This window comes from Elephas maximus, chromosome 7 (genome assembly GCF_024166365.1).
Source record: "Elephas maximus indicus isolate mEleMax1 chromosome 7, mEleMax1 primary haplotype, whole genome shotgun sequence".
Lineage (NCBI taxonomy): Eukaryota > Metazoa > Chordata > Mammalia > Proboscidea > Elephantidae > Elephas > Elephas maximus.
In genome coordinates, this window is record NC_064825.1 from 60,887,607 (window position 1) to 60,904,642 (window position 17,036).

At 38.3% G+C, this 17,036-nt stretch overlaps 2 protein-coding genes and 1 pseudogene across 2 annotated transcripts; all 3 read right to left on the reverse strand.

Annotated features, from left to right (window-relative positions):
* Window positions 1-278: 278 nt before the first annotated feature.
* LOC126080078 (olfactory receptor 2D3-like) lies at window positions 279-1,207 on the reverse strand (annotated as a pseudogene).
* A 5,808-nt stretch (window positions 1,208-7,015) lies between these two features.
* Window positions 7,016-7,939, reverse strand: LOC126079315 (olfactory receptor 2D3-like). The gene has a single exon (XM_049890248.1). It carries the CDS (start codon window positions 7,937-7,939, stop codon window positions 7,016-7,018), a length of 924 nt encoding a protein of 307 aa, XP_049746205.1.
* Window positions 7,940-15,420: 7,481 nt separating this feature from the next.
* On the reverse strand, window positions 15,421-16,365 carry LOC126080079 (olfactory receptor 2AG1-like). The gene has a single exon (XM_049891389.1). The coding sequence runs from the start codon at window positions 16,363-16,365 to the stop codon at window positions 15,421-15,423; it is 945 nt and encodes a 314-aa protein (XP_049747346.1).
* Window positions 16,366-17,036: the final 671 nt, after the last annotated feature.

Sequence of the window (17,036 nt, forward strand, 5' to 3'; positions counted from 1 at the left end):
TTAACCAATAAGGTACTGTAAATGAAGACTTGGTTCAATATTAAAAGTTTGACAGGCTGCCAAAAGGCAGGCAAACTGCAGCCACAGATAATAAAGTTTGAGCAAGACTACAGTACAAAACATAAAAACATTCCTAAAGGTACGAGGGTTCTTGTATGATCCATACTGATGCCTCAGTACAGGATGTGAAAGGAACCTGTTAAAAGTACTGAACTAGTTTGGAAGGTCATCTTCCCTTTGATTGTATATAAAATAAAGATCACGATATCTGAGAGGCTCTATGTTCCAGATGATTTCCTAAATGCCTGTTTCACATCCGTGTTCCTCAGGCTATAAATGAACAGGGTCATCACAGTTGTTATGACTGAGTAGAACATGGAGATCACCTTACCACCTTCATTCATTTTCTTGGAGTTTGGCCTCATGTAAGCAAAGATTGCTGAGTCATAGAAAAGGACAACAACAATGAGATGGGAGCCACAGGTTGAGAAAACCTTGAGCTTTCCTTCTCCTGACTGCATCTGAATCACAGTAGAAATAATATTCCAGTAAGAGACAAGGATGATGGAGACAGGAGCTAGAAGAATCACCACACCTGTTGCAAAGATGGCCATTTCTGTGCTGTAGGTATCTGCTGAAGCCAGCTTCAGGAGGGCAGGAGGTTCACAAAAAAAACAAAATGGTTAATGACATTGTTTCCCCTGTATGGCAGACGCAGTGTGAATGCAGTGTCCACCAGAGACACAAATGTCCCACTGGCCCAGGACCCTATGGCCAACTGAACACAGACCCAATGAGTCATGATGGTGGAGTAGTGCAGGGACTTGCAGACAGCCACATAGCGGTCATAGGACATCACCGACAGTGATACACACTCTGTACACCCAACGAGAAATAAAACAACTATCTGCACTGAACATCCAGCAAAGGAAATGGTTTTCCTCTTTACCAGGAAGTGGACTAGCACCTGGGGGACTGTGGTAGTAGAAAAGCAGAGATCAGCAAAGGACAAGTTTCTTAGGAAAAAGTACATGGGTGTGTGGAGTCTCGAGTGCATGTGAATAAGCACAATGATGATCAGGTTTCCCAGCACAGTCAGTAGGTAGATGATCAGAAACAGGAAGAAGAGCAGGCCTTGCATCTGTGGATCATGTGAAAGGCCCAGGAAGACAAATTCAGTCATAAAGGTTTGGTTGTCTTCTCCCATGAATGTTTAGTCCTGCTCATAGGTCAGCACCAAGAGAGGAAGCACATATTGGTCAGTGATAAAACCTATGAGTAGCTTTGGTATTTTATCAACTAGTACCCAAAATTGCACTATTGTTTTCTACCTCCTAACAGCTTCCATTTATGAAAAGACTGAGTTTTCTTTTTCTCCAGTAGTTCTGAAAATTGAAAACCACTTCTGATTTTCCCTCTCCCTGAATATTTTAGTAACAGCTGCCTGGGATAAATTGTTCTGAATATTCTCATGACAAAACCTGGGCTGGACTATTCATAACTAATAGTCCTGAGAAGACTATTACATCAGTTTGAGAAACAGATGAATTGATGTTGCTGTAAAACCAGTTGGATTTTTATTCTGAAAACTGACAACATTTATGAAGGCTGGTTTCCTTCATTACATTTATAGAATAATTCCGAAGATGCATCCTAAGCAAAGAATGGGAAATTAAGATAAAGTAAGATATGGGAATCTATGATCTTGGCCTTGCCCAAATTTTTATGCCATTTATTTTCAATGTGAAGAAGGTACTGAGCAGCATCAGTTAAAGTAGCTGCCCCATTGGTAGTTGAACCCAGTAGCAGACTTTAAATATTCCCAGATTCATCTTCTTCACTCTTTTTATCTCTCTTTGCACAGGATCTGTTGGCTGTAATGATGGTAATTATCATCTCTTGGGCATCCTCCTGATAGATTATTTATATTCATTGTTTTAAAACCCCTTTAAGTTCATATGAAGTATGATGATTAATATGATTAAACAAACACCCAGAGGCATTCTCAAACTGACTTCTCTAAACCCTCTTCACTCTTTCTGTATTCTGGAAATCTTTTATTAGCATTTTCTAAAACTGGTTTTAGACAGGGTTAAACAGCATCCCAATTCTTTCTGCCTATGCCACACATCCATTCCTTGAAGGCAAGTCCACAGGCCTTTGCAATTTTGAGGATTTTAAGGCCAACGTGTTCTGGTAGAGATATTAGTAAAACACAAAAAATAACAGTTGGGCATATTTCAACCTTTATTTTTCAACATTTTGTTGGGTATTTCCCAAAGGACAATAGAAACAATTAAAGCAAAAAATATTAAGAAAAATGGCAAACATTTGCAGATAATTTGAACACATACGTAAAAAAAAGAGAGAATTCCTTCAAGTCCATGATAACTTGTAAGAAATGTGCTCTGATACAAGACGAGTAATTGAACATTTTTGTGTTATTATATACCAAAAATAACCAATTAGAAATTATTATAAAAAAAATTCACAAAGGAACAATGGCTAAACTTAACAAGGTGTATACTTAAATATTCAAGACCTATTTCAAGAAAACTATGAAACATGATGTCTGGATGAATGAATAGGCACACTAATTTTATGCATAAAAATCTCCATCTCATAAAAATGTTAATTTCTTTCAAAGTAATCCATAAAACCACTGCAGTTTCAACCAAGTTCACAAAAGATATTTGCAAAGGAACTTAACAAGCTTATTCTAAATTTTATCTATATGAGAAATTATATGATATCAAACGGGTTGTGGAAAAGTAAAATGAGGGAGTATAGGAAACACATCCTACCTGATATAAAATATACATTTCTGTTATTAATAATTGAGTCACTATAAAATATATATTTCCCATAGTTATATATGTGCATATATTAATAAGGAAAATATATATTTTGTAGTGGCTCAGTGGTTAAGAGCTCTGCTGCTAACCAAAAGGTCAGCAGTTTGAATCCACCAGCCACTCCTTGGAAACTCTATGCGGCAGTTCTACTCTGTCCTACAGGATTCACCATGAGTCAGAATTGACTCATGTGCAATAGGTTTGGTTTTTCAGTTTTGGTCATTAATATAGTATATAGTTGAGCTGGTATAAAACATTTGATAGATAAATATATCATAGAACTGAAACAGATCTTAGTATATATGAAAATTTAATATATGATAAAGGTGGCATCTTAAGTAAGTGAGATAAAAAATTACTACTTAACAAAAGGTGCCTGACAATTGCTTATTTACTTAAAAAAAAATTATACATAGCATACTTACACGTGACCATAACTACAAGAAATACATAATCCCAAATACATTAATGATACAATTAAAAAAAATAATAAACTTTCTCTGAAATTAGGCCCTGATGGGGTAGCAGTTAAGAGCTATGGCTGCTAACCGAAAGGCTGGCAGTTTGAATCCACCAGTCATTCCTTGGAAACTCTTGGGGCAGTTCTACTCTGTCCTATAAGGCCAGAATCAACTGGATGGGTGAGTTTGGTTTTTTTGTTTTGTTTTGTTTTGTTTGTTATCTATCTATTTATCTTTAGATGGTAGAGATTTTCCCAAACAAGATCCCTAAAAATGAGAAATCATAAACGAAGGCACGGAAAAACGTCAGATTTCTAGGTAGTGAATACCACTACAAGCAAAATAAAAATACGTATAAAATGAATCTGGAAAAATTTTTGCAAAATATTTAACAGAACTTTGTTACCATATCTAATAAACAAAGATGTCTTAAAATCAATAAGAAAAGATATACAATGTACTGGAAAAATTGGGAAAGTATTTAAATACCCCATTCGCACACACACAAAAAAAGTAACTCTGAACAATAAACTTGAAGCAAAATATGCACATTAAAACAACAAATGAGATATCATATTATGCCTTTCAGGTAAAATTTCAAAGGATATAACATCCAAGTTTTATGATATAGCATGATAAATATGATAGGTTAAGGAAAAAACAAGCTATTAGATTTTATATAATATATATAAAAAAATTTTTTTAATAACATTTTAATCCTTATGTAGAGTGTGAATGGTGTGTTTGTATTTATCTGTTTTTGTGTATTTTCGCTATGTATACTATGGGGTTGCTATGAGTCAGAATTGACTTGATGGCAACGGGTTTTGTTGTTGTTGTTTTTATGTATTTCTACAGGCATTTCTCCTTCAATGAGAATCTACTGATCTTGGACTGCTGTTAGTTGTTAAAATGAAGCAGCATAGCTCGCTGATTAGCAGTGGGGGCTTTGAAGCTAACAGGTTTGAATCCTTGCTCCGCTAGTTACTGTGAGACCAAGAGCAAATTACTTAGCTTTTCTGTGACTAGGTTTCCATATTTATTGTCCATCTCTTATAGAGTTTATGTAAAGATTAAATAAAACATAAAACATTTAAAGAATTTAGGACAATGAACAAGGCTAGTTAACAATATTATATTACAATGTGATCTTGACCTAAAAGTAACTGCATGATTAGGAAAATAGTTGTTATGGACGAACTATAGTCATACATGGCTGCTATGTTTGAATGAAGGAAATGATCATTGTCATTAATTATTTTCTCTCTTTGTATTCTTTTGCTCCTTGTTCAACCTTTGGTAGTAGAATCGTGTTGCTAGCAAAATTGCACATCAAGGCCAAAAGTGATAGGGACACATGAGAGACTTCTAAATATATGGAAGGAAGAACAAAGTAAAGCACTGGCTCAATTTAGTCAAGTTATTCTTTTTTTTTGTTATGGAATATTTCAAGCATATGCAAAAGTAGAGAGAATTTTACAATGTAACCTCAAGTACCTATCAATGAGGTCCCAAAGGTGTCAATCAATTTGATCAATTAGTTTACTAGAATTTGCTTGTAATAACAAAATGAACTTGAAAATATTTCTTAAACTCCTTTAGTATTGAAAGTCTGTGAAAGAAATGAACATTATCATATAGGTCTGAACATATCCTTCCTCCATGGTTAGAAATTGAAAAATAAAAATAATCATAAGTATGCATTCATAGGAAATCTACTATTGTGCCATAGCCAAATAGACTGTCTACATGGTTTGTGGATACACAGAAAACAATCTGTTAACAGTGATTACTTCTGGGAGGTGGGATTCTAGTGGGAAAAGGGGAAGTGTTTAGGAAAAACGTTCTACAGTCCTCCTAAAACCTCACAATCTCTCTTGAACATTTTGGTCCCTCTGACTTAACTACCTATGAAGTGTAGAGAATTAGCTTTAATGCAATCACTTTTTTGATTTTTTTCCTGAATCTATAAGGCAGAGTTGACCATTGTCTTCAAAATGTCCAGAAAAAGATTCGTACATACTTCTTTTTGTTAAATTATCTCATTGTCCTTTAATTGTTTATGACATGTTTGTATCCATAGGCTCATCTGTCCTTTTCTTCAAGGTAATGAGGCACATATCACTCATCTCTATCATCTGTAGTCCCACATCACCTGATACATAGTAAGGGTTTAGTAAAAGTTAGTTGAGTGAGTGAATAAATAAGCTCATACAGACACTCCCACGCCTGAATTAGCACACAAACACATTCACTCTCTCAAATGAGAGATGTGAGGAAGAAGAACAGCATGCTGGCTATCAAGACCTTAGCAAGTCCCAGACTGATCCCAGCTTAAAGGGCATGTATGAAACCACTGCCATCTCTGCTAGTGGGAAAAAACAAAAAAACTGGAGGTGCATGATGAAGTCCCAGATGTCATGACTGTTTAAATGAAGGCTTTATCATGCCTTTTTCCAATACGGAAGAGCGGCATGAGGACTATGTCAGCACGTAACACACAGTCATATAAGTCCAAAAGAACATTCTTGGTTTCCATACTAAACTAAATATTCATTGAATAAATGGACTCAAATAAGCTGTGCTATTAAAATTAATATCATATGGGTCGATTTAATGCAAAGCCACAAGTCACACAAGCTGTGGCATAAATGAAAGAAAATGTGTTTCCCTTAAAAAGTGTAAAATGATGTGCTTTAGAAAACATATATTAGTTTCTAGAATGTGTAGAATTGAGTTTGATGCAGCCAGAGGTCAGTGTGGCAAGCTTTACTTTCGTCAGGGCCTTTTCTTTTTCTCTGGTTCATGGCATCCCTCACTTACAATCACTTTTCTTCTCGATGCATTGAGATGGTTATGAAGTTAGAGCAGAACTTCAAGTTTAAGCTACTTCCACTAAAAGCTCAAGTGCTTCTATATTTTTACCATCTCATCAAAGAAAGGTTTTTCTATGGTTAGGAGTACTATTGTTTATATGACAAGAGTCCCTGCAAATGGCGTGATGTCGTATAGTGTGGGTAAAGAAAGGGGTTATATATAAAGCTGGCAAAGTAGGTACAAAACAATGTGAAATATGTTTGTGTCATGGTACTTCTGCCACGAGCATGAAAACTTTGGGGGGAATCAGATAAGACTATGACTGTACACTGCTGTTTCAGTGGCTCACATGTCCCCAAAGCAAGGTATAGGAATTGGTAGTTTTCCTACAGACCAATAAAATGTTGAGTTGATCCCACTTAATACCTAGAGTTAGTCGTTTTGTTGAGGGTGGGCCAGCATTGGATTTATTTTTTCCCTGAGCAAGGGGTAGTGTGCAGTGTGAACATCAGTAAGAAGCTACAGGTATCCCTCTGATGGTGTTCTTACCCTAACAATGGGTTATACACTTCTCAAAGGGGAGAACTCAATAGATACTGGCAACAGCAAACCTGCAGAAGAAAGGAGAACATGTCTGAGGGTGGAACAGTTATGGTATATTGGCGGTGTAGGGGTGTCTGGTCTGAGAGTTCTAATGTAGGAAGGTTGCTTCTAAATATTAGTTTCTTCAAGCCAGTAGTTTTCTGGGAGGGAGGCAGTGTGTGTCATATCAAGACATTTGCTGGAATGTGAGGTTACATGCCTTGGTTGGGCAAATATCTCCGCAACCTGTGGTTGAATTGATCTTTATATATATATAAAGATCACTGCATCTGAGAGGCTCTATCTCCCAAATGCTTTCCTAAATGCCTCCTTTACATCCTTGTTCCTCAGGCTATAAATGAATGGGTTCATCATGGATGTTATGACTGAGTAGAACACAGAGATCACTTTATCACCTTCATTCATTTTTTTGGAGTTTGGCCTCATGTAGGTGAATATTGTTGATCCATAGTAGAAGACAACGACAGTGAGATGGGAACCACAGGTAGAGAAGACCTTAAGTCTCCCCTCCCCCGACTGCATTCTCAACACAGTGGAGAGAATATTGTAGTAGGAGACCAGGATGAGGGAGACAGGAGCTAGGAGGATAGCCACGCCCATTGAAAAGAGGGCCATCTCAGCTTTGTAGGTGTCTGTGGAAGCCAGCTTCAGGAGTGCAGGAGGTTCACAAAAGTAATGATTAATTACATTTCGTCCCTGGTATGGGAGACACAAAGTAAATGTGGCATCTACCAGACACACAAATGCCCCACTGACCCAGGACACTATGGCCAGCTGGACACAAGACCTCTGGGTCATGATGGTGGAGTAGTGCAGGGGCTTGCAGACAGCCACATAGCGGTCATAGGACATCACTGCTAAAAGTGAACTCTCTGTAGCCGCGGCTACTAAGAAAAACACCATCTGAATTGAGCATCTAGCAAAGGAAATGGTCTTTCTCATTACCAGGAAGTGGAGTAGCATCTGAGGAACAATGCTTGTAGAGAAACAGAGGTCAGCAAAAGACAGGTTTTTAAGGAAAAAGTACATGGGAGTGTGAAGTCGGGAGTCAGCATTAACTAAGACTATGATGAGCAGATTCCCAGATACAGTCAGTAGGTAGATGATGAGAAATACCACAAACAGCAGGACCTGAGTATGCTGATCTGAAGAAAGCCCCAGCGAGATGAATTCAGTCAAATAGGTTTGGTTTTCTTTGCCCATTAATGCTTATTCCTGCCTACACATCAGTATTAACAGTAATGAAATGTTGACTATGATTCAGCATCAAATCCTGAAAATGCAGGTTTCAATGGAAGATTTTTTTGATTTAAAAAAAAAAATCTTGCAAACACTTAAGACATTTGATTTTCTATAATTTTTTTATGTTCCTATTGAAGCCATCTGATTGGTAGGCACAGTAACAACAGAAATGTGCCCCCCGTAGCGATTCTTGCTATCAGGGTGCTATCAACCACAAATCTATCATTCAGCGATTTTGCAGATAAGGTCGAGAAATGTCTCTATAGGTAATTGTACATTGTGTATCTGAACTGAAACAGGATGCTAACATATTATATGGACTAGAAAAACATAAGCAGTTCTCCTTTTATTAGAAAGCCCAAGTTTTTGGTTTTGTTTTATTTTTTCTAGTTTATTTCTAGACAGCAGACTTTAGCTCTCATATTATTAAAAAGTAGAGGATTTTCCATTATGTTTCAAAAGTGATTCTTTTTCATCCTTCCAAGCAAGGAGGGGAATTTTAAGAGACCATTGCAGACCATGTTATAATCCACAATACTGGTCCTTTCCCAAATTCTTCACTGGATTAGAGAGTCAAGGCTTCCTGGAAGTGTTCAAGAGTAATGTAATAGGACTTCATTATCATGGAGCCAAGTGGGTATGGATGAGGTCACACTCAGGCAGCACTGCACACTATGGTTGGAGGGGCCCTTTGTGGAGACCTGAAGTGGTCATAACAGCTCTCTGGATAGTTTCAATGTCTTATCTGGAATAACAACATTGGTCCTCATTTATGCTTCTTTTTGTACCATAATATGCAATCAATTGGATGGGTACACCTGTGGGAAATCCAGACACTGGTCCAATTCTCTGGAGTTGGGCAGGAAACGTTATTCAAAGCATACACATTGCTGTACATTAGCAAAATGCAAGTAATAAGATGACCGGATCAAAGCTAGTGGGAAAGTAGATTAGAAAGAGTTAGAGAATGTAGCAGGGCCACAGGCAAACAGTTGGGGATCATGGCTAGCGTCTAATATCCCTGGGAAGAACTGAAGTACTAACCCTAGAACTGTCAGAACAAATGAGGAGAATCAGGGCAGAAGCTCAGCTCTCTTGGCAGGGCCACCTTGGGACAGGGGACGTCAAAGACTGCAAACATGTAAGGGTTTCTTCTCTCACATAAGACCCTATGTCTTGCTGACAATACAGCAGAAAAGTCAACAGACCAGTTTTGCCTGGACCACAGGCTCATGAACCACCAACTATGACTTGATTTCAAGACTGTTGTGTGAGAGTGAGGTTATACTCATATACTTCCACTCATATTGGATCTGGAACTGGGTCCAGTCTGAACCTAAAGCAATGTCCATTGTATTTGAGGGATCAGAAAGGCAGAGTCAGGGAACCCTTTGATAAGCTAGCAGACTCAAAGGAGAAGGATCACTGCTTTTGCTTCAGTGTGCAGGGAATACACAAGAGGATTAATGAAAAAATCTGTGACTTCAATAGCCAGAATGATCTCTTCCTATAAGTGATGGCTTTTAACACTGAATTATAACACATTAATGGGTAATGAAGTAGATTTAGTGGTTTGCAACCAGTATTTTAAAAAAATGAAATAGGAAAGAAAATATAAGCTCTTGTAATTATAATTTTACGAGAAAACATTTGTTTCACTTTTATGTAAGTGTATGTGTGAGTGTATGTGTGCGCTGGGTTACAACATAAACTGTGTTTCTTATTAAGGGTCATTGTCAAAAACTTGAAAAAGAATGCTTCTGTAAACCAAAAGTTCTTAATGTCCAAGGACATCAACAAAATAATCCACTACTGACCTTATTTTCCAATAATTATTAAGTGTATTTTTTCACTTCTTTATTATGGTAAATTGTCATTCAGTGAACTGTTCATATTTTATATGTACGATCTGATGAGTTTTGGCATTTGTATATAATATGCTTTTTAAAAGTACTTATTAAATTGTACATGATTATTTGTTTACAAGCCTGCCTCTCTACAAAGGCTATGAGTTTCTTCAGGGAATAACCCTATCTCACTCTATATGTCTGTGTTGTTGCTATTGTTAGTTGCCATGGCTTCAACTTTGACTCATGGTGACCCTTCTCCCCTGGGTATATGATAAATTTTCAAGGAATGTTCACTGGCTGACTGACTGAATGAATGCATTCAGGAATGAATGAACTCGTATACACACACACACACACACACACACACAAACACACAGGCACTATCATACACATGCACAAAAACTCTCCTAAGCACGAATCATCCTCTCTAAAGCATAGTATGAAAGCTGGAAGGCACAGCGAATACTAAACCATGTAGGTGATCCCCTTGGAATGGGCAGATTCCACGACCAGGCAGAAGGAAAAACACCAAGTGGTTGTGATCACCTGGGCTACTGGTATAGGCAAGATGGCATCAGTTGTATTCTTTTAGTTGGACAAGATCTTCAATTTGTAACCCTTTCTCTTCCTTATTCTGAGCCCCGAAGAGGGTGTTTCCAATGTAGTAACAACCAGAATACTAGAGCACTGGGGCAGGCAGCACCCACACATACAAGATTATCACTCATCCAGCTGGCTGTTTCCTACCTCCCGAGCAAAAGATAACTAATTGCAAATACTCTTCTTGCATCTCAAACAGCCCCCTGTGAGCCCAGTGGGGGTCATCAAGAGGAAAGGGTGGGAAAAGTGATGGAGGAAGAGAATGCCAAAGGTGAAAGGGCTGAAAGATCAGAGAGCAACAGAGATTCTGGTAGCTAAAAAGGGTAGCTAGTCTGACTGACTGTGGTCCTTTTGGTTTCTCTGGGGCTTTCAGCACATACTGCTCCTTCCCCTTCCCTACCCCCCAGAGCAGCCCAAGATTTCTAATGCTGAAGATTATGGAGGAGAGCGGAAAAAGGAAAACCTCTTTTCCAGAACAGACTGTGGGATGTAAAAATAAGGATTTGGTCCTTCTTCCAGGATAGACTCAGGATTTCTGACTGTGGAAAACTTGATCCTTTCAGCATCTCACTCCTTCTTACCTGGAGGTCTGGGATGAGTTTGTCCTAAAGATGGGGCACTTCGGGTGAGGAGATCTCACAATGAGCACAATGGAGTGAGATCTAGAGATACAAGATGCAGATCCATATTATGGGACTGGGGCCCACTGATCCTCAACCCTCTCTCCTGACAGCTAGGGATGAACTGGACTTCACAATGGATTCCATACCAGACTCCTGAGGTCTTCTTGGCTGAAGTAAATACTTACTTTGTAACCACAAACCTTGAATTGGAGCTTTTCCAGAGAGGAAGTCTTAAAAGATGAGGCCCTGAGAGGTGAAGTAAATAAGACATTCCCTAGAGTTCTCCTTAGGAACAGTTCACTTTATTGCCTCTATGCACAATGAGATGCCTTGGGAGTTTTTTTTTTTTTTTGTAATCACAGATTGAATTCCATGAACCAAACCCACTGCATGAATCTGCTCTAATTTCCAATTCTCACCTAGATGAAGAAAAATTTTTGGAAGCTCTGTGCCAAGAAACCATCCACATCTGTTCCTTCTTTCATGCAGTGTGAAGTGCATGAAGACAACTTTCAGTTTAAATCCACAGAAAAATAGAAATTTACACCTCCCTTCTATTTATTTGGAGCCCTGGTGTCATAGTGGTTAAGAGTTAGGGCTGCTAACCAAAAGGTGGATAGTTCGAATTCACCACCTGCTCCTTGGAAACTCTACGGAGCAGCTCTACTCTGTCTTATGAGGTCACTATGAGTCGGAATCGAGTTGATGGCAACAGGTTTGGTTTTGGTTTCTATTTTTTTATTAAAATTATTGTTCATTTGAGGATGCCTTGGCCTCTGTTAAAAAACAATGTTAGCTTGTCTTAAATAATGACAGGTATGGGGTAATTTCTGTAAAATCAAGTAGGGAATACATCCATATTTTTCTGGAGACTGTTACCCTGAAATTATTCAATGTTTCATTTTTCTCATCAATTTTTTTCCTGTTGATTTTTTTTTATTAAAATCAGTTTGCCATGAATATGTTTTCAAGCTGTCATTATATTGTAAAGAAAATTTTATATTTTGATGTTTTCCATTCAATAGAATTCAAAAGTATTTTAGTTTCTAATTACTTAAGTAGTTAACTATTATTAGACATTTATGTAGAATTTACATGTTTTGACATCCTGTCTATTGAATAGGATGAGTAAGAGAGAAGAAAACATCGATAAAGACTTTGAAATTTCAAGTCTGGAAGACTGAACAGATGGGACAGAATTATGGTAACTATCTATTACATTGCTCCCATATTGCAGAAATATAAACTGAAAGTCACAGAGATTAAGTCACTTGTTTACATCAAACAGAACTGAACTAAGCTGGGTCTCTAATCTTGGTCTTGTCCTAAAATGCTGTTTCTTACCTCTTGTACCACTTCCCAGTCTGTAACCCTGTGAAATGGAGATAGTATTTGTCCTGCTTATAGCTTTACAATTCTACAGGCTACAAGAATTAATATTTATGGAGCCAATAATGCAACAATAACTTTACAAAGCAGACTTTACAGGAGGTGCAATAAATAGCCAGAAACTCAGGAAAAGAGAAAATTTTAATACAACTTTCTCAATTCAAGATTGATCAAATGGACAAAAAATTATTGAGAATAAAGTAGGCCTAAAAGTTGAAACCCTGGTGGTGTAGTAGTTAAGGCCTAAAAGTATAATCAATAAGGTAGATTATATATATATGCACACACACATATATATACAAATATATCTCAAACTGTAAACTAGCATAATAATAATAAAAAATTATTCCAAATGCACATAAAAATCCACATATATGGGCCATAGGTTAGGTCACAAACACAACCTCACAAAATTTCAATGAAGAGTTATGATAAAAACAGTATACATATACAGTATACTGGAAGTGGAAAATGCACATACAAAATTCACAAATATCGGCCATGTGTTAACTCACAAACACAACCTCATGAAATTTCAGTGAATAGTTATAATACAAACAGTATACTTACACAGTATACTGGAAATGAAGTAGAGGAAGTGAAAGTAAATAGGATGGAGAAAACAGGGATGACAGATAGACTTCTGTTACTGGACTTTGCTTCATAAATTGAATTTCTAATCAGGTAAATATTTTACATAATTATAAAACAAAATTATAAAAAGCAAGCCCAGAAATTTGAAAGAAAGATGAAATAAATTAATCTAGCTATATATTCAGGTGGTGACATAACCACATGAGGGAGAAACTACTTCAAGTAACTTTGACTTTCAAACACAGGAATACATATGTATCTCTTCAATGGGATGCACCCAAAGGAAAAAAAAAAAAAAAATCTAAACCTCTTTCCAGTAATCATGACATCATAACAGTATTGACATTTTTATTCTTAGACATATGTATTTTAAGATAAAAAAAAAAAAAAAAAACTGAGTGGTATGTTGCTGGAATCAGTAACTGGAATATTTGTATGGGAAAAGAAGATTATGAGGTTAAGTAACCCACTGAATCAGAAGTATCAGTATGAACTCATGATGTATTGAATTTAGTATGTCCTCCAAAAAGGCCTAGAAACACTGAGTAGTTCTATAGCAATAAGCATTGTTAAAGGCCAGTTTGTGGTCTCTACGCAGCATTTCTCCCTAAACAGAAACGGGGTCCTTCCAAATGGCTGATCAATATGTGAAGCAGGAAATATATAAAGTGATCTTTGAACATCTTGTCACACCAGAGAACAAAACAGTTATCAACATTAATATAACTACCATGGTTACATCAGAATGACTTAGGAGTAAAGCTGAAGAGGCTCCCACTGGTCCAAGCTGGGATAATAGGAATAATGATATGAATGGCAACTGTAGTGGGTTGAAACATATCAGATGTGGGTTCATAATAAAAAGGAGAAAAGGAAAACAGCTCACTAGTCGACTTTGGATGATGCTAGGAAACCAACTCATTATTTTGAAAATGGGTAAATGGAAAGAACCAAGCATTTATCTTGTTTTTCTAAAAGAACTGTACATCAAGATAACCAATAACTAATGAAGGGAAATTTCTCTTTATATAAGTATTCCAACTAATATATAAAGAAGGAATAACGGAATTAGAATATCGTCAGTTTGCAACTCCCAATTATATAACGGATCTAGAGTGACACCACAAAGAAAGAGATAGCCAGATATCAGGTGTTGCTTGATGGAAGTACACGCAATACCATCTATGAATTAGTCTTGCCAAGAAATAAAACTGCAATCCGATCAACTCTCTGGCTCTCCTTGTCCATTTGCAGGCAAGAGAGGAGACAGAAGTACAAGTCAAACAAAAGTGGCATCACTAGGGTTGGTGTCACCCAGTGTGGTAACTTATGGTGTCATCGCCCCCACCTCACCCAGGATGGGAGAGTGGGATGTGCCAGATGGTGAATCCCTGACCTGGTGGGCAGAGTGGCCAGGCCCCATGCAGCTCGGCACCCTCCCAGCCCTGCACCCCATGGCTCCCTGCAGCTCCTCTCCCATTGGCCAAGGAAACCATCCCTCTCTTCCCAATGCCCTTTGCTGAGGCCCAGGGACTCACACCCTCACAGGCTGGTGACAGGAATGGGAAGGTGATGAGTTACTTCACTAGGTGTGGTGACACGTTACTGCATTGTGTGATGGGTGACACCAAACCTGGTGACACCATTGCCTTGGCAGCCCCTCCCATGGCACCTGGTGGTGCTGACTTGCCCGTAGTCAGCGGGAGACCCCAGGGTCATTTTGGAGTCAGCCCCTCTGACAGTGTCAGGAGGTGTGGTCTGCACCACCCTAGCGACACCACCGTAAAACACTACAAGAATGTAATGAGCAAAATCTAGATTTTCAGAGATTCTATTTTTTATTTCTTTGAGAAATATATGTTATAATAAAAATAAAAACAAAGAAGGAGCACAAAGCTGCAGACCTACTTTTATCTGTCCAGAGAAAACAATCTAACACTACATAACTATACATTCACAGTAATAGGGAGATAGGAATTGAGAAATTGTGTTGCTGTGAAGTAGTAAAATCTAATATTTGTACCTTTGTTCAGTAGGGTCTACCTTCTCTCTACATTTTTCCTGCTTTAAATGGAACTACCAAAAAAATCTGGCTGACATCCTGTGTGATTGGGGTTAAGATTGTTCCAGGGGGAGAAAAGAAAATATAAAGTGAAAAATAAGATAATTTTTATCAGAATAAAAGGGAATTTCAACCAGATCCTGGAATGTGGATCAGAGAAATGAATGCTTCTTCAGCTGTACAAACACAAAACTGACAGAAACAAAGTCATGTCTCTAAGACCAAAATAGGGCCTTCTCTAGTGTGATAGATTTCTAGAACTTTAAAATGTGGAAGGAGATAGCTCAAGACCAAGATATATGGTCTTATCTCGAAGTTATAGAGCTATGGTCTTTGAAGAAAGATACATCTCCCCAGTACCCTATGGAGGGCCTGCATCACCTCCTTGTTTCTCAGACTATAGATAAGAGGGTTCAGGGTTGGAGTAATGATAGTGTAAAATACAGAGAGGATATTGTCCTCTTGGGGACTGTGGTAGAAACTGGGCAGGACGTACACAAACATGGCGGCTCCATAGTACATTCCTACCACAGTCAGATGAGAAGAGCATGTGACAAGAGCTTTCTGCCTTCCCTCACCCGAGGACATGTGGAGGACAGCAACTAGGACAAACGTATAGGAAGCAAGAATAGCAGCAAGGGGAGGCATGAGAAATGCTACACCCAGTACATACAACATGAGCTTATATCTTGAGGTATCAGCACAGGCCAACTTCAGCAAAGGTGGGATCTCGCAGAGCAGGTGGCTGATTTCCCGGGATCTGCAGAAAGGGAACTGCATGGTGTATGATGTGTGCATCAGAGCATTCAGGGATGCCATGATCCAAGATGTAGCTACCATGAGCCAGCAGACCCTTGACCTCATGAGGACCATGTAGTTCAGAGGATGGCAAATAGCCACATACCTGTCATAGGCCATGAAGGCCAATAGAAGGTCCTCTGCACCACCAAGTGTAAGGACCATGAACATCTGAAAAGCGCAGCCTCCAAAAGAGATGGTGTTCTCCCCACGCAGATAATCCACAAGTGTTTTGGGAGTAACTATAGATGCAAACAGAAGGTCCATGAGAGAAAGCTGGCTGAGCAGAAAGTACATGGGAACGTGGAGCCGGACATCCACTGTGATAACCAGGAGCAGAAGGCCATTGCTGGTCAGGGCTAACATGTATAGGACTGCAATTGTAGCACAGAACAGTTCAGGAGATCCACTGTCATTCAGGATGTCCATCAAAATGAAGCCACTTCCCAAGGTGGAATTCCACAGCTCCATTCTGTGGTTTCTTTAGTTATCTGGAATTACACAAAATCTATGTGAGGTGGTTCCCATGTGGTCACTGGGGACCTTCTTGTGCTACAGTGTTATAGCAATTGGCCAGCAGGAGTTAGTTACACAGTTTATCATATCATACAGTATTATTTCATTCATGAATTAACCCATAAAATATGTGCCAATCACATATTATTAACAGAACATTTCTTCCCTACTCCTGGTGTTTTCTTCAGTGTGAAGGAAGTTCCATTACCACAATGATTCTAGACTTGTCTCTGCTTCCTCATTCCACTTTCTTCTCGGGAAAAAGGAGCAACTTGATCAGATGCATGTAATTAAAGAGGAAACCTGGACACATGCAGTCCCACCTCTTTCTCTTATCTTTATTTTACTTTTTAGGAGATACAGGGTCTTTGAGGGGACCCAATACATATCACTGTTCTTTCCCACCCAGATTCTAAGCCAATTGAGAAAGAGGTTATTTGTTCAGGCCAAAATATCACCTCTATTTTACATAACGCAGAAATTGAAGAATGTAGACTATATGTCCACTGACAATGGGTTTCTGAATACCAACCCCAAATTGGACAAAATTACCCTTGCAATCACAGACAATGCAGGTCTAAGTCAGTACTCTCTGAGAAGACCAAGACTATCTATTGTATCTTCCA

Excerpts from the sequence above, each read along its gene's own strand:
- LOC126079315 (XM_049890248.1), bottom strand. The coding sequence starts at position 7,939 with ATGGGCAAAGAAAACCAAACCTATTTGACTGAATTCATCTCGCTGGGG.
- LOC126080079 (XM_049891389.1), bottom strand. The coding sequence starts at position 16,365 with ATGGAGCTGTGGAATTCCACCTTGGGAAGTGGCTTCATTTTGATGGAC.